The sequence below is a fragment of the Lipomyces arxii genome (assembly GCF_038497795.1).
Source record: "Lipomyces arxii strain Phaff 12-163 unplaced genomic scaffold V1512scaffold_14, whole genome shotgun sequence".
Classification (NCBI taxonomy): domain Eukaryota; kingdom Fungi; phylum Ascomycota; class Lipomycetes; order Lipomycetales; family Lipomycetaceae; genus Lipomyces; species Lipomyces arxii.
In genome coordinates, this window is record NW_027117713.1 from 109468 (window position 1) to 124486 (window position 15019).

Sequence of the window (15019 nt, forward strand, 5' to 3'; positions counted from 1 at the left end):
TGTACACAACACCATCAACCCTACTGCTCCGATGGCTCGGAAGTTTCATCAAGCACATGCATACTAGCATTATCTTCAATTTCATGCAGATGATCGCCTTCCTCCTCACGGTTGATAATAAAAAATGCACAGCCGATAAGAACTGCTCCAAGGATGTACCAGATTGTGACGTGGATATGGTTGAAAACAACGTCTCCGACAACAGCGATCGGGATCGTGCCGCTGAGACCGACAGTCACCACGAGAGGAGATGTGATGAGGATCGTGACGATCCAGAGGTAGTCACTGAAAAAAGTCACGAGACTGTTACCGATGATGATAAGCCACACAAATGACGACGGCGGCATCTGTAACGTTTCGTAGCCCGTTATGTGTAGGAAAATCAATACTGGCCATAAAAGTATGACGTTCCAGAGACCGACGAAGCCGAAAAATATTTGCATGTTGATTCGGCTTTCGTCGCCAATTTTTACTTTAAGGAGCGACGTGTAGAGACCGTAGATAACTGCAGACATCAGTGAAATAATGTCGCCAAACACAATTGAGCCAGCGGTCAGGTCGTTGTCGTCGTTGTCTTCTGCATCGTCTTGAGTAGAAATCAAGATGATTCCACCCAGACTGACAGCAATGGCGAATAACTTTCTAGTAGTGAATTTCTCAACTCCAAGAAATGAGCCAATAATCAACGTGAAGAAACTTGAAGTGCATGCAAGAATTGTACCACTCGCGACGGTGGTATAGCTCAGACTTGCGTTTTGCAGCCAATTTGCAAGAAACCACAAAACACAGAAATAAAGACTCAGTCTAGCTGTCTCCCGTACGGTAAGAGGTGGCAAAGAATGATCAGTTGCGTTGTTAGCAAGTTCTGGTGAATCTGGTCCGTTTTCGGTCGAATGCGCGTGCGCAGACGAAATTGAAGCAGACTCATGAGCGTCGTCGTCATAGGTATCTAACTGTTTGAATCCGTTGTTGTTTAATGACAACTTTCCATCCATTAACGGTTTAATGAGGTATAAAGTAAATGAAGCTGTGGACAAATATGTTACCAAATATGGCTTTCTGTAAACATTTGACTCAAAAATTGCCTAAAGCAATTAAAATGTACACTATAAAGACTGGCACGATATACTCACGTTGACCATAAAACTTGACAGGACCCAAAGAATTACGACTACAAAGATGAGTAGTAACCCAAGTTTCCATTTCTTTTTTGAGGCTTCAATTTCAGCAGCAGTTGAATCCAAGATTGGAATATCTTGCTCCGTCGCTCGTATTTCAGGCACGGTCATATCGTGAACCCGCCTAGCGACTGGTGTTTGTGGCGGGGGTGCGTTGTCTCTGAACGAGACGTATTCTGAATTGTTGGAGTCGACACTTTCTGCAATTGAAGCCGAGTCAGTCGACGATGTATGAGTCTGTAACGGATGAAGATCAAGTTGAGCAGCACGTGACGATAAAGACGACTGTGTGCTTGCTGGCACTACCTGGGGCATGGAGAACAGCTTGATTACAGGTCTTTTGCCTTTTGGATGTGACTGTGATGAGGCCTTAGAGTTAAAGAGTCTTTGAACTTGTTAATTCTACAGTGAAATGGCACTGCCTCGAGCTTACAAATGCATGACCAAATATAATTTCAACTCATATTATATTAAATAAAATACAAATTGTTAACAATTTCTAAATCAAAATCAATCTGAATTGAACTTTTAAAGTCTGATAATCAACATTCAAATAGATTTCAAGCGTTAAAATTTCACTAATTTGATAAACTTCTCGATGGGAGGATCCGGAGTGGATAAGGGGATCCTTCCTTCACATGGGAACTTTATCAGTGTGATCCGATGGACATTTTTAAATTTTTGTACTCAAATTCCAGTTCATGGTCAAAAATATAAAATAATCGTCCGGAAGTAGAACTCTCATGGTATAACTAATTTGCGTATTAAACAAGAAAAAGGAGTCTATAACACGTAAACTAGCACAAATTATTATATAAAATAGTACTGGACCAATTCTACAAACTCCCTCCAACGAGCAAATTAGAACAATGTGGCAAGCAAACCAACGACAATTAAGACACAACAATATGGGGGGGAAAGTTACAGAAAACACACTATAATGGCCTCGTTCCGCGCTCGATTTTGTAGGAATATGACAAATTTAACACTCGCATCCGCCTCTATCGTTATCTAAATGGATGTTGATGGGGTCAGAAAAGTCACTGCTGTACTCTTCTGACTCTTCTTGTACGAGAGCATTGCGAGCAATGACTAGTCTAGTCAGTATCCCACTAGGACAATATCAGCAACCCACTCACCCTCAAAAGCCTGATCAACATTGATTGCTTCCTTAGCACTAGTCTCAAAGTAAGGAATGTTGCCCTTGGCCTGGCAGAAAGCCAACGCCCGCTTTTGTGATACTACCCGCTTGCTTTCTTCGACATCGATCTTGTTTCCCAAAACAACAAACGGGAATGACTCGGGATCCCGGGGACTGGCCTGGATAAGAAACTCGTCTCTCCAACTGTCGAGAGCCTCGAACGATTTCGCGTTGTTAACATCGTATACCAGCACACAACAATCTGCTCCTCTGTAAAAAGCAACACCTAAACTCTGGAAACGTTCTTGACCAGCAGTGTCCCATAGCTACTCCAACTGTTAAATCCATTCATTTGTGATGACTGAAACACCAGTGTATCGAATACGCGTACCTGCATGGTGACTGTACGGTCATCAACTCGTACATCTTGCTTTGTGAGGAAGTCTGCACCAATTGTGGCCTTGTATTGATTGCTGAACTTCTTGCTAACATACTGTTGCCTGGAATGATTGTTAAATAAATTTCTGACGATGGACACAATTGACATACATTAAACTGGTCTTGCCGACACCGCTATCGCCCAAAATGATAACCTGCAACAATGAATTCTAGTCAGCTTTGTACTACTTGAAAATAACAAGCAGTTATCGATTGCGTTCATGTGTGTCTATGTAAATTGCCCGACAATATCAAGTTGGCGGTTGATAATGCCGAAAATAGGCACGAGAAGATAGAGACCCGAGAACGACAGATAGAGCGAACCAAGTAGAGGTACGAGATGACAACATACCTTCAACATTGTTTTCTTCCGAGACGACATTTATTGAAAATTATGAAATGCAAAGTTTAGACTAACAGACTTGTCGGTGAACGAGAAATGCTGTGGGGCTAAAAGAAGTTGAATTTGGACTTTGTATGGAGGCGAAAGGTTTACCTACCGAGCCACGAACGCAGGCGGCGACCACGACCCAGGGCAAGCGTGAGGCAACGAACTCTCTTTCTCTTGCGTGCACATCGCACTCGCACACTAACTGCACTGCCAGCGGCCGGATAAGCCGTTGCCCTGCCAACCAATCTTGTCCGTTTCCGTCTTATTTCGGCATTGGGTTTGCCGCCGCCACCTTCGATTGGTTAGAAATGTCACTTTTAAGGTTAAGCTTCTACGCTAACTATATTGAGCATATCAAATAGAAATCAGATTATCAAACGAACTGATATAACCCTACAATCTACACTTTCTATATATATTGACCCTAACCCAGAAGTGACTGAGTTGGTTCAGATTTGAAATAGGGTTTAAGTAAAATTGCTTATGTAATAATATATTTCAATACCCTTATTTTGTAAGCCAAATCTTGGAATACGACGCATAAAGTATTAATACTAAAGAGAAATAAATCAAGTTGTCATCTTTAGAATCGATATTTGTAGAGCTTGATTAGGCATGATTTAATGTCATCACTATTTTTGTCTATTTTAAAAGTTGTAAACATACTGCAATGCTTAAACTGAGCTATTTATGACGCGACTACATTAAGACTTCAATCCAAATAGCTTGAGAAAAACTGCTCGCATGGATGTCCAGAAACTTTTGATTTGCAGTCGCCGCTATCCATTTTAACATTCGTTGCAGCTTTACTTTCAGTATTTGTTAAGTCTGCGACCAGTAAATGCTCCAAAAACTTAATACTTTTCTTAACCAGTCAAATTCATATCAATTTGAATGATATAACAGTTTAATCCCATGATCCAACCGATGGTCAAAATCCATCAGCAGGTGCCTGATAAATCGAGGTAAAACTTGTTCCATCAATTCCAGCTCTCGAGGCAGAAATTTACCGAAGCCTTTGCCTTGTACTGGACGCAAGTGAAAATGTAGTTATACTTAGACCACCAAGCAAGACACCGTCTTCGGATCCAGTAGTTGAGGATGAAACCAGCATAAAAACCTAGAGCGTGACACGACAAATTAGAAGTCGCACCATATCTGTTGCCGCTAGATAAAATAATGACTGGGTGAACATGCTCCAACCATTTGCTCCACCGCTTTCGGACGTCCAAGAAACCTACTCCAAACATTGCTCCAGACAAAAAAGTGTACTTAAGCAGGGGGATTGTACATCGTAGGTTCGTCGCGGGCCAATAACACCAAGTAAAATCGTGGTAGATTAGAGCTAATCTGGGAGCGTGCACATAAGACGAGCTGGCTTGCAATAAGCTATAACATCGAATGAACCGTCCTGGAAGATTTGAGACACATTGTGACGAGCATCTGTGCTATCTTACATATTCGCATTGTTGAGAGGGAAGTATCCCGTGTACTTGTAGTTAGAGTAGTAGATTGCCAGCACGAGTACACCACCAACTACTACATCCGCGAAATTGTTCACGACAGCAAAAAGACAAAAACCAAAGGTGTAGTGTAGTTGATGACCGATCAGTCAAAAGTATTCCACGGGTTGAAACCAATTTTGGTCGCGAGCCGGCGGGGTAAGCCAAGTTGACATTCTTTGGTGCATTCCAAGTCATCCAGTTAAACGTACTGAGCGCCGTAAAGAGATAATTGGGAAGCCAAAACAGAACGAACATGATTCCAAATGCGTATGCAAACATGCGATACGTAGGAATGGTCCAGTCATTAATACTCTGTTTTGTCTTTGAAATCATAAGAGTCTTGTTAACCTGAAGATTAGGCAAAATCTGGGGCCACATTGCCTTGATTGAGTAGACAGCATATCTGTGCATCTTACCTGACCGTATCCAATGAAAAAGTAACAAGCCGAATGAGCATGAAGAAACCGTAGTCTGCGTAATCGAAGCCAAAGAAAATAGGCAGACGAAGCGCTAGACCATAATGGAAATAGTTGGAACTTTCGGCACCAATGTTAGTCACAATGATAGCAAACAATTGCTCCTTGAAAGTCCAAGGTCCAGGGTTAAGTTCGATTGACCATTTGAAAAACTTGACTGACTTGTGAGGTATAACAGGTGCAATAAACTGGCCCGATGAGAAAATCAAAACCTGCAAAATAGTCGCCTTAAGAGTGATGTTAGGCTCGCGCTGATGAAATATCTGATTGATGAATGCAGCATGGCAAACCTAAAATCCACCAATAGCGTAAGCACGCGGTGCTTAACATGGCATCGTGGTATCATCCATCAATCGGACGGACAATGGCTCTGATTTCCGGGTAGGGAGAGTGAAATCTGATTAGGGTAGTCTGTAATAGCAGCTTCAGATCATAGTTCAGACGATAAAGCCTGGAGCTCCAAGCAGTGATTTCGTCCATTGCATCAGTTGGGAAGTTAACATCTTCAGAATGGTAGTCCGCGCGGCCTTAGTGAAAATTTTCAAAGCTTGCTCGAGTGAAATGCGTTTCATTTCCTCCATCAGAAACACAATGTCGTCAAGATTACTGTCTGCGAGATCTCCGACCGTGCACACAAACTCGTACATGTTCCCCTTCGGTATATTAGACTAAGTATTTCTCTTTCTCTTTCTCTTTATGACTATTTAAGTCCAGGGTGAGCTCTTCAGCCGATGATTCACCATGGGCAATAATGACACCGGCCTGCTTCTCTTCATATTCTATAGTCATATAACCAGTTAGTACTCAAAGTACATAATGTACATCTGTTAAACAAGCTGATTACCTTAGCATATGACTATTACTAAGCAGTGTTGAATCGTTCGATGTTGGCGCCAATTTAGTACTGGAAATACAAACAGATTCGTACAATATATCTAAAATGCATTATACTACTGTCAATCTATACTATATACAAATAAGCGCCGAGTGAAATTGCTCTGATTTTTAGTTATTGCGTTGGGAAGTATCTTGTTTATGACGTACATCACGAACATACGCAATTAATACTCACAAAATAAATATGTTTTTAGTATCAAACATTTGCTAAAAAAAAAAAATTATCGATTTTTCTGTTTATTTAAATAATTTAATAATTTTATAAAATACTCTTAATACAAACTTCGGCTTACTATATATTTAAGGTTGAAATTGGGCATTAGTGGGCCCTGGAAATCAAACCTTAAAGCCGAAAATGAATTGGAATCGAGTCGAAGCGTACAATTTGCGTTTTCAAGACGTATTCAAGGCAATCAAAAGCAAGCCTAACTTATCCTTTAAGGTTATATTGGTGAACAATTATTTTTATTTTGCATGAAGGGTTTTGACTTTTACATGAATAATAAGCAACTACTTCAGCTGTAATATGTCTTCAACTGATCCGCCGTCAACGACGGTGGCTGCATCCACACCGTCCCGACCTAGTCCCATAACTATTGCAACAAATGGTACCGTACCACCAACATCTCCGTTATCCGGAACAGCAGTTTTCTTTTCAGGACTACTGCCAGGACAATCACAATCAGGAGAATCTCCGACAAGTTCGCTACGGACACCGTCTTCGGTCATGCGACGCCTTTCCCGCGGTGCTCTAGACAAGATTGGACGCAAAATTTCCAAGTCTCCACCAACGGGACCGGTTACACGACGACTATCAAGTAGCAGCGTGGATGACGGTGCTGTTGTTGAGGATGGTCCACCAGAAGTTCCCGAAGTTCTTCAGAGTGGTGTGGCATTTTTGCGAATCACTCGCAAAAAGCGGATCCAATATACATTTCACATCAATGTCATTGAAGGAACAGTAACTTGGGATTCAAAGGCAAAGTCAAAATCCAAAACAACCATTGTCATTGACAATATCAAAGAGATCAGAGTTGGCGAAGATGCACGGAATTACAGAGAAGAATTCAAGATTTCGAGCGAGCACGAAAAGTTATGGATCACTATTATATATATGACCGAAAACCAAAAATTGAAAGGTCTACACCTAATTGCACTCTCAAAAGACTCATTTAATCAGTTTGTTCGCGCGCTCGAAGCGCTCTTGAAGTACAGACGTGACATAATGAGCAGTCTGTCGATCCCAGGCGAGCAGTTCGTGACTGTCCATTGGCCAGCATTTGTCACAAAAGAAAAAGGTGAAGAATATTTATCATATGAAGGCGTTGAGCGTTTGGCACGTCGCTTACATGTCAACTGCTCAAAGCAGTATCTACGTGACAAATTTACTGAAGCAGACAAAAACAAATCTGGATATTTAACTTTTGACGAATTTCGCGAGTTTGTCAAAATGTTGAAACATCGGAGAGAAGTCGTCGAAATTTTTAAACACGTGTGCAAAGTCACGGCCGAAACAGAGTCTGAAGAGCACGAGGATGGCACCATGACATATGATATGTTTCGCAACTTTTTGACAATCATCCAGAAGCAGTCTGTTGACGAGAGATTGATTCTCAAGGCATATTACAAGTTTGCAAATGACCAACAGCATTTTACGGTCGACTCGTTTTCAGACTATCTAATGTCCTCTTACAACCCGACACTGAAGGACATCACAGAAGATATGACAAGACCATTGAACGAGTATTACATATCCTCCTCTCATAATACTTACTTGCTAGGCCGGCAGCTTGCTGGTGAATCATCAGTCGAAGCTTACATTAGGGTTCTACAGCGTGGTTGTCGTTGTATCGAGCTAGACTGCTGGGATGGGGATCTTGGCCCCGTTATTTCACATGGCCGCACATTCACGTCATCCATATCGTTTGCTGATGTGATATCCGCTATACACAAGTATGGCTTCATATCTTCTCCGTACCCGCTCATTCTGTCATTGGAAGTGCACTGCAGCTTGGAGCAGCAAGTGCAAATGGCAGAAATCATGCGCACAACATTCGGCGACAAGCTTGTTACGACCCCAATCATGACAAAAACTTTAAGTTTACCAAGTCCTGAACTTCTTAAGCACAAAATATTGATTAAGGTCAAAGCTAGTGATGCAACAGATCTGGATCAGTTTAACAACGAAGTCTTTACATACACTAGTGACAGTGCAACGAGTACAGAGACTAGCATGAGTGAAGACGACTCCGGAAGAGAACATGTGCGAGCAAGGGGCAGGGCCAAGAAAGCTGGATCGAGCAAGATTGCAAAACGGCTTGGAGAATTAGGTGTTTATGTTCGTGGCGTGAAGTACCGCAATTTTGCTTTACCAGGTCTGTCAACCTGTAACTCGAGTTGGTAGAATGCTGACCTTGCATAGAATCTCGCAGTTTGACACATTGTTTTTCATTTAGTGAACGGTCCTTTGCAGCAATGTGCAAAGACGAGGAGCATGTACAACAACTCGAAAAGCACAATCGACGGTATCTTATGCGAGTGTATCCGTCTGGATTAAGGTTTACTAGTTCCAATTACGACCCGATTGCGTGCTGGAAACGTGGTGTTCAAATGGCAGCTTTGAACTGGCAAACATACGGTATGTGAACTGTATTTATCGATGTGTTGGATTGGTTTAAGACTCTCTTTCAGATTTGGGACTTCAAATGAATGACGCCATGTTTGCTTGCGGTGAGCGTGCCGGATATGTGCTGAAGTCCAATGAGCTTCGCACTATACAGGGCAAGCATATGAGTATGCAGTGGAGACAAAGGTTGAGGTTGAAGCTTGAGGTATGACATTTAGTATCCTTTCACAAGCACCATGCTGACAGATTCTTAGGTGATTTCGGCTCAACAGTTACCCAGACCGAAAGACTACAAGTCGGATGACTCTTTCGACCCGAAAGTGGAAGTAGAGGTGCTATCGCCTAATGACTCAGTCATGCGGTTCACAACAAATGTCGTGCGGAACAACGGTTTCAATCCCATCTGGAATGAGAAACGAAGCTTTGATATTCGAGGTCCTAACATTGACTTGGCATTTATGCGGATATCAGTATGCTCGACCGACGGAACCGTGTTTGCTGTGCATTGTGCACGGATAGTGAATATGCAGCAAGGTAAGCATGGAATTGCTAAATAGAGGGTCTGGCTAATGATGTGTGTAGGTTATAGGCATGTACCTCTGTACGATTTACAAGGAGAACAGTTTATTTTTTCAACACTGTTTATTAGAATCAGTACGTCGGAGCATTAATGGTTTTGGTTTACACATTAATTGGAGTTCTCGGTTTGTATATAATGCTGGTTTATAGCACACGCGGCATTCATGTAGAGCATGAAATTTAATTAAATAGATTGTACTCTCTCTTTACCCAACTTTCACATCGTTCAGTTCGATTGTACTACTTAATATACTCGCTCGCGTCTTTGATTTTTCGAGTTTTTGTAATATGAAATCGAGGGTCTTGTATACATATATATTGAACGCTCACCAGGTTGAGTCTGGTTTGTTGTGACGGCGCAGACTTCGAAGTTTAAAGAAGCGCTTCTTACTGTAAAAATAAGTTCAAAAATACAATTGAGTGATTGAGTGGTATCGTCAATGGCTACGAAAGGAGCGAGCTGGCAAGACTCTATGCTCAAGGCTATTGAGAATGGTCGTGACGTACGGGAAAAAGCCGAATACTACAGATTTGAGGCCTGTTAGTTTTATGTCTTTAAGTGACTGAATTATCGTTTAATTGCTAACAACTGTTATAGACTCAAAAATGCTAGATCGTATGATAGCCGCGGAACACAATGCGGCACAGCTAAGCAGTAGCAGGTAGGTCACACTGCTTTACATTTTAAAACAGTGTTATAGCTCACATAAAAGTGATCCTGACAGTACTGAGATAGTTAAGTTGCAATCTGAAGTCAAGTCGCTTCATGATTTCCAGCGGGCAGCGAAATCAAGGATCAAAGTTCTCGAAGCAGATACCCAGACTTTAAAAGACTATAATGCAAGGATCGTAGCAGAGTAAGTGGCTTTGACTTGAGCATGACGTGATGCACGCTAATTTGTTCTAAAGATTCAAAAAGTTGAATTTGGAAAACAAAAAACTCGATACCCGAGCTCGATTAAGAGAAGATGAACATAGAGCAAGGAAACAAGTCCTGCAAGACTTACAGGACGAGATACTTACCTACCAGATGCAGTTAAATATTGCCGAAGACCGCGTCAATAAACTTGAACGTGAGAACGCCGAACTAATCAACCGGTGGATGGAACGCGTGACCAGAGAAGCGGAAAAACTCAACGACGCAAATGCGTTTCTGGAAAGGCACGCTCAAGATTTTTATTTTCTATTTTACAATGATTACTCACATACACAAAAGTATTGACCGAACGCGGGTGATGACACGTGAGTCTACTCCAAGCACTGACTCGGGAATCATGCACACATCGTCAAACAACGAGGCACGAGACCCAAAAGTTTGAAATTCAACATTTCAAGACGAGTCGGTTTTGTCCAAAAATTTCTGGACTCGAGTACGGTCCATCGTGGATATGTAGTACTTTCCAGGCGCATCCGTCCAGCTCACACTACCAGAGAAAAACTCTTGCTCCTTCACGTCCAGCATGTTGACAGGAGACTCAACGTTATGTGATGTGATGGTGTGGCCTGATGGAACGAATGACTTGAGTGACACAATTTTGGCGCCGTCTTTCATGTCAAGAAACATGTGCACTAAATTGCCGTTGAGTTCGGCATCGAACGCATAGTTGTTCACCAACTAGACAAGTTAGTGGGCTTTTTTTTAATGTTCAAAACCATGTACCAGAATGTCAGTTTTTTTCATAATTTCAGAGACCTCGCCAGTCTTGACGAAGTCTCCATGAATAAGTTTGACAGCGCCTGCTTGCACTCCCCACAGTTTCAAACGCTCGACAAACTCAGTCGCTTGTTTTTCTCCCAATTCGGCCGCCTTATCCATCATTTCGCACCCGTAGCTTTCGCACCCTATTTCAAGCGCAGCTTGAAAAACGCAGTTACCAACGCCGGAACCCAAATCAGTGAAGATCTGACCCGAGGTCATCTCAAGCTCTGCAAATATCTTTGAAACAAATTTCGGCAACAGTTCGCCGTACACATTGCTGGAAAATGCGGTGTACTTTCGTAGTTCTTGCACGTGTGGAGACACAATTCTAGAATAGATTTGACTTAGAATGTCGTGTGTGAATTCAGTCATATTTTTCTTGATCTTTAATTTTTGTGAAACAAGATCTTTATACAAGTCACGACTGCCGTCATCAAACAGACTAGAAATAGTATCATTGTACTCTGTAATTGCAACTTTCACCGGATATAAAGCCTTTCGTTTGATTGCGCGATTCATTCGTCTGACCACGCAATCTTGTAAATCTGCGGTGTAAATTGCAAGACTATCAGCTTCTTCAAAATAAAATTTTGCAGCCATTTGCATGATTACTTGAATCTCAGCTATAGGATCGTAATTGTCTTTATTCGGGGCAACCAGTGCAAACTTCTCTCCAAAACCCTGTACACCTGGATAGTTCAGCTCAACTACAGGCGACTCGTCAGATTCCACAAAAGCTAAACAATATTAATCAGCTTTTGATCTTAAACTATCCCTAGCCACAAAACCTTACGGAGAGTATATTCAGTTGTATCAGCAGTAGCAATGTCTGCAGCATGCACAATTTTAGGTGACTGTTCTAGCTCAGTGAATATCGACGACAAAAGAACCTCTCGTTTCAAATCAACAAACTCGCTCTTGACATCCTCAGATTTTTCAAGTGCAGCATCAACCATTTCCGTGTCACTATTTGCATTTCCCTCTTCCTCTTCCTCGTATACGTCTTCTTCGCTTTCCTCATCTTCTGACGTAATAAACTCCTTTGACTTTGACTTACCGCCCTTCTTTGACTCTTTTGCTTTCTTTTCACCCTTTTCCTTACGAGATTTCTTCTCTTTTGGGACCTTTTCTTCAGTCACATGCTCTTTCTTTCGCTTGTTCAGCCTCTTCAAAATATCGTACTGGCCCGTTCTCTGATAGTAAGCCTGAGAGTCAATTGGTCTCTGCACTTGTCTAGTAATTGTGACTTTTTTAAACCGAACGTCTTTCCTATTTGGAGTCGAGTTTCCTGATCCAACAGGCGACGGAGTTGAATTATTGTCTGTCGGTGACTCGCTCACTGGGTTTGGTGACGACGGAGCCGATGTCTCGTTGCCCTTTAAGTAGCTTCGACCCAGTTTTTGAAAGAACGAGGCTGACATGATTGAATATGTCTCAATCGCTGTGACAATTGTTGATCTGCTGATAACAATCACACCGGGATCACGAAGCGCTAAAGAAAGTCGAGTGTGGGTTTTGTTAGTACCAGGGGCTATAGAAAAGTACAAAACCCTCTCTTACTGTCAGTGTAATATGTGTAAAAATCAACAATAACTGCGAGTATCTTCTTTGTATCCAACTCTGATTCCAACTCATTCGCTGTTTAAATACTCGATTCTAATATAAGGGGCTTTTTTGTTGTAACAGCGATTTAATCATGTGTAAGTCTCACATTATGAATGGCTCAGTCTAGAACGATCGGGTTTTTCTTCTTTTTGCATGTCTATTTTATCGCGTAAGACAGTAACTGACTCTCACAAGCTACGGGGTTTACGTTTGGTAGTGGTATTAATAATGGCTCTGATCAGAAGAAGGAGGGTTCAAGTAAGTTAATTGCTTACTGCCTGTGAATACATTGTTGTTAAACATTTTAGGCTCATTCAGCTTCAATACACAGAGTTCTACTGAGAAGAAAGACGGAACCGGTATGTGATTCAATTTCTATACCAACACGTGAGTCCGCGACTAATCAGGTTGCAGCTGCGGCACCATTCTCTTTTGGCGGCGCTGGGTTTGGTAGTGGAAACACCACTGGTGGGTTTGGAGGATTTGGCGGCAATGCTACTACTAGCAGTAGTAGTTCTGGTACTCCAGCATTTGGTGCCACTACATTTAGTTTTGGCACATCTAATACGAGTGCTGCACCGGCTACCTCAACAGCACCTGCAATCGGTGGGAACACGTCTACAGGGGGAGGATTTGGCCAAGCGACTGCAAAACCAACATTTGGAAGCGGGACTCAGAATAACTCCTCAACTCCGGTGTTTGGTCAGACCAACACAAACACAGCGACTCCTCCTTTTGGCTCAAATGCGGGATCTGGAATATTTGGACAAGCGTCGTCAAATACTCCAACTTCGTCGTCGATTTCTCTTTTTAGCTCAACTGCTACTGCGGGTTCTCAGCCAACCGCGTCTGCATCTAGCGCAGCACCAGCATTTTCTTTCGGGAATACAGCTCAAACATCATCAAGCGCTGCCGATACTAAAGCAACTCCTGTGTTCGCCGGATTCGGATCAGGAGCTGGCAATGCCCCAGCAACGTCAGTGGCCACAAACGCGTCATCTCTGTCTGGCTCAGCCACCAATACAAGTGGAAACACACTATCGTCTAAATCTAACTTTAATTTGAATACACCATCTACCGCTTCTAGTGCTACTTCAACAGCAGCAAGCACACCGAGTCTTTTCAACACGGCAGCAAGCTCCAATGCCCCATTTTCATTCGGTAAGACCGCAGACTCTAGCAATACACCGGCAAGCAGCGCTCCTGCAACTACGGCATCCCCAGCGTTTGGTGCCGGCACACAGTCGTCTGGAATGTTTGGCAGTAAGACGCCGGCGGTGACTGCGGCACCAATATTCGGCAGCTCAACTGGTGGTACAGCTGGATTCAGTTTTGGAACCGGGTCAACGGCTGCGAGTACATCAGGAACTGAAGCGTCTAAAACTGCAACTTCTCAGGCTAGCACATCTGCAACCTCTATGTTTTCTATGCCGGCAACCAGTGAGCCCGTATTTGGAAAATCAGTCGCTACACCTACGTCTTCATTTCCGGCGACCTCCTCAGCTACCACGCCGGGGCTTTTCTCCACACCTGCGACGTCATCCGCTGCGTCTGTTCCTGCAAGCACGTCTACGGCTTCTGCTAGTGCATCGTTGTTTTCAAATGTGCCTGCACCATCTTCATCAGCTGCTTCTGCCCCTGCTTTTACCGCTACTGCACCATCATTTGGAGCAGCTGCATCCACAACATCTAAAACTACGACAAATCCCGTTCCCATTCCAGCTGCCGCTGCCCCAGCATCACTAAAGAATAAATCAATGGAGGATATCATATCTAAGTGGACTACATCGCTCACAAAGTATTCGCGGGAGTTTGCACTTCAAGCCGAGGAAATTTCAAAATGGGACAGAATGCTTATTGAAAATGGCGAGAAAATTTCACAGTTATTTACAGAAACAATGCAAGCAGAGCAAACACAGAGCAAGATTGATCAGTTACTCATGTACACAAATGGTCAACAGGATGAGTTGGAAAGTTTGCTGACTACGTGTGAGACACAAGTAGACGAGATGCTATCTAGTATTGGTGCGGCTGATGGCACGCAGCCACCTGATGTTGAGCGTGAAAGAGCATATCAACTTGCAGAGAAGTTGAATGAAGAATTGGATGGCATGGGCAAGAACTTGAGCAGTATGATTGAGGAAGTAAACAAGTCATCGGCTACTCTGAATAAGACCAAGGATGATGATCCGCTTTCACATATTGTTCGTATTCTCAATGCGCACTTGTCGAGTTTGCAGTGGATTGATGCAAATACTGCCCAGTTACAAGACAAGATCAATGAAGTTAAGGCGCTAGAATCGCAATCTAGGGATTGGATAGAAGGCAATGAATTTCATGATTACCGGTCTCGGTTTGGTCGCTAAATTTAATCGGAAGACGGTTTTCATTATATATATACCATCTAGTGTACAATAGAACAGAATAAGAAAAACGTATGTGTAGTACACGTAACTCGATGACGCGTGCCCCAGGGACGTACGC

General features: G+C 42.7%; 8 protein-coding genes across 8 annotated transcripts; 3 read left to right on the plus strand and 5 right to left on the minus strand.

Annotated features, from left to right (window-relative positions):
- Positions 1 to 20: 20 nt before the first annotated feature.
- V1512DRAFT_210338 (uncharacterized protein) lies at positions 21 to 1289 on the minus strand (the record flags this gene model as incomplete). Its single annotated transcript, XM_066913504.1, has 2 exons — positions 21 to 1085; positions 1134 to 1289. The coding sequence occupies 2 exons, from the start codon at positions 1287 to 1289 to the stop codon at positions 21 to 23; spliced, it is 1221 nt and encodes a 406-aa protein (XP_066770366.1).
- Positions 1290 to 1918: 629 nt separating this feature from the next.
- Positions 1919 to 3273, minus strand: V1512DRAFT_265519 (small GTPase superfamily). Its single transcript, XM_066916911.1, has 5 exons — positions 3110 to 3273; positions 2869 to 2912; positions 2711 to 2819; positions 2318 to 2645; positions 1919 to 2270 (listed from the first exon to the last, which is right to left on the minus strand). The coding sequence occupies exons 1-5, from the start codon at positions 3137 to 3139 to the stop codon at positions 2161 to 2163; spliced, it is 621 nt and encodes a 206-aa protein (XP_066770367.1). The 5' UTR covers positions 3140 to 3273; the 3' UTR covers positions 1919 to 2160.
- A 1226-nt stretch (positions 3274 to 4499) lies between these two features.
- On the minus strand, positions 4500 to 5315 carry V1512DRAFT_44159 (OPT oligopeptide transporter protein-domain-containing protein). The gene is made up of 2 exons (XM_066918383.1): positions 4606 to 5315; positions 4500 to 4559 (listed from the first exon to the last, which is right to left on the minus strand). Exon 1 carries the CDS (start codon positions 5062 to 5064, stop codon positions 4648 to 4650), a length of 417 nt encoding a protein of 138 aa, XP_066770368.1. The 5' UTR covers positions 5065 to 5315; the 3' UTR covers positions 4500 to 4559; positions 4606 to 4647.
- V1512DRAFT_254342 (uncharacterized protein) lies at positions 5066 to 5609 on the minus strand (the record flags this gene model as incomplete). Its single annotated transcript, XM_066914774.1, has 2 exons — positions 5066 to 5419; positions 5493 to 5609. 2 exons carry the CDS (start codon positions 5607 to 5609, stop codon positions 5066 to 5068), a joined length of 471 nt encoding a protein of 156 aa, XP_066770369.1.
- A 1144-nt stretch (positions 5610 to 6753) lies between these two features.
- On the plus strand, positions 6754 to 9323 carry V1512DRAFT_210359 (PLC-like phosphodiesterase; the record flags this gene model as incomplete). The annotated part of the gene is made up of 5 exons (XM_066913505.1): positions 6754 to 8401; positions 8449 to 8664; positions 8718 to 8857; positions 8907 to 9186; positions 9235 to 9323. The coding sequence occupies 5 exons, from the start codon at positions 6754 to 6756 to the stop codon at positions 9321 to 9323; spliced, it is 2373 nt and encodes a 790-aa protein (XP_066770370.1).
- Positions 9324 to 9533: 210 nt separating this feature from the next.
- Positions 9534 to 10902, plus strand: V1512DRAFT_265528 (autophagy protein 16-domain-containing protein). Its single transcript, XM_066916912.1, has 5 exons — positions 9534 to 9771; positions 9830 to 9893; positions 9945 to 10088; positions 10141 to 10392; positions 10448 to 10902. The coding sequence occupies exons 1-5, from the start codon at positions 9672 to 9674 to the stop codon at positions 10548 to 10550; spliced, it is 663 nt and encodes a 220-aa protein (XP_066770371.1). The 5' UTR covers positions 9534 to 9671; the 3' UTR covers positions 10551 to 10902.
- Positions 10562 to 12351, minus strand: V1512DRAFT_248922 (histone methylation protein DOT1-domain-containing protein; the record flags this gene model as incomplete). Its single annotated transcript, XM_066914587.1, has 3 exons — positions 10562 to 10846; positions 10892 to 11667; positions 11724 to 12351. The coding sequence occupies 3 exons, from the start codon at positions 12349 to 12351 to the stop codon at positions 10562 to 10564; spliced, it is 1689 nt and encodes a 562-aa protein (XP_066770372.1).
- Positions 12352 to 12427: 76 nt separating this feature from the next.
- On the plus strand, positions 12428 to 14969 carry V1512DRAFT_265532 (FG-nucleoporin NSP1). Its single transcript, XM_066916913.1, has 4 exons — positions 12428 to 12630; positions 12731 to 12793; positions 12844 to 12894; positions 12950 to 14969. The coding sequence occupies exons 1-4, from the start codon at positions 12627 to 12629 to the stop codon at positions 14899 to 14901; spliced, it is 2070 nt and encodes a 689-aa protein (XP_066770373.1). The 5' UTR covers positions 12428 to 12626; the 3' UTR covers positions 14902 to 14969.
- The last annotated feature ends 50 nt before the right edge of the window (positions 14970 to 15019 follow it).

Bases quoted from the DNA above. Each gene is read 5' to 3' on its own strand.
- V1512DRAFT_44159 (XM_066918383.1), bottom strand. From the start codon at position 5,064: ATGCACAGATATGCTGTCTACTCAATCAAGGCAATGTGGCCCCAGATT.
- V1512DRAFT_265528 (XM_066916912.1), top strand. From the start codon at position 9,672: ATGGCTACGAAAGGAGCGAGCTGGCAAGACTCTATGCTCAAGGCTATT. The intron at 9,772-9,829 runs GTTAGTTTTATG...CAACTGTTATAG, and splicing joins ATACTACAGATTTGAGGCCT to ACTCAAAAATGCTAGATCGT. The intron at 10,393-10,447 runs GCACGCTCAAGA...CATACACAAAAG, and splicing joins GCAAATGCGTTTCTGGAAAG to TATTGACCGAACGCGGGTGA.
- V1512DRAFT_265532 (XM_066916913.1), top strand. The intron at 12,794-12,843 runs GTAAGTTAATTG...TAAACATTTTAG, and splicing joins TCAGAAGAAGGAGGGTTCAA to GCTCATTCAGCTTCAATACA. The intron at 12,895-12,949 runs GTATGTGATTCA...ATCAGGTTGCAG, and splicing joins TGAGAAGAAAGACGGAACCG to CTGCGGCACCATTCTCTTTT.
- V1512DRAFT_265519 (XM_066916911.1), bottom strand. From the start codon at position 3,139: ATGTCGTCTCGGAAGAAAACAATGTTGAAG. The intron at 2,820-2,868 runs GTATGTCAATTG...CAATCATTCCAG, and splicing joins GTCGGCAAGACCAGTTTAAT to GCAACAGTATGTTAGCAAGA. The intron at 2,646-2,710 runs GTACGCGTATTC...CAGTTGGAGTAG, and splicing joins ACCGTACAGTCACCATGCAG to CTATGGGACACTGCTGGTCA.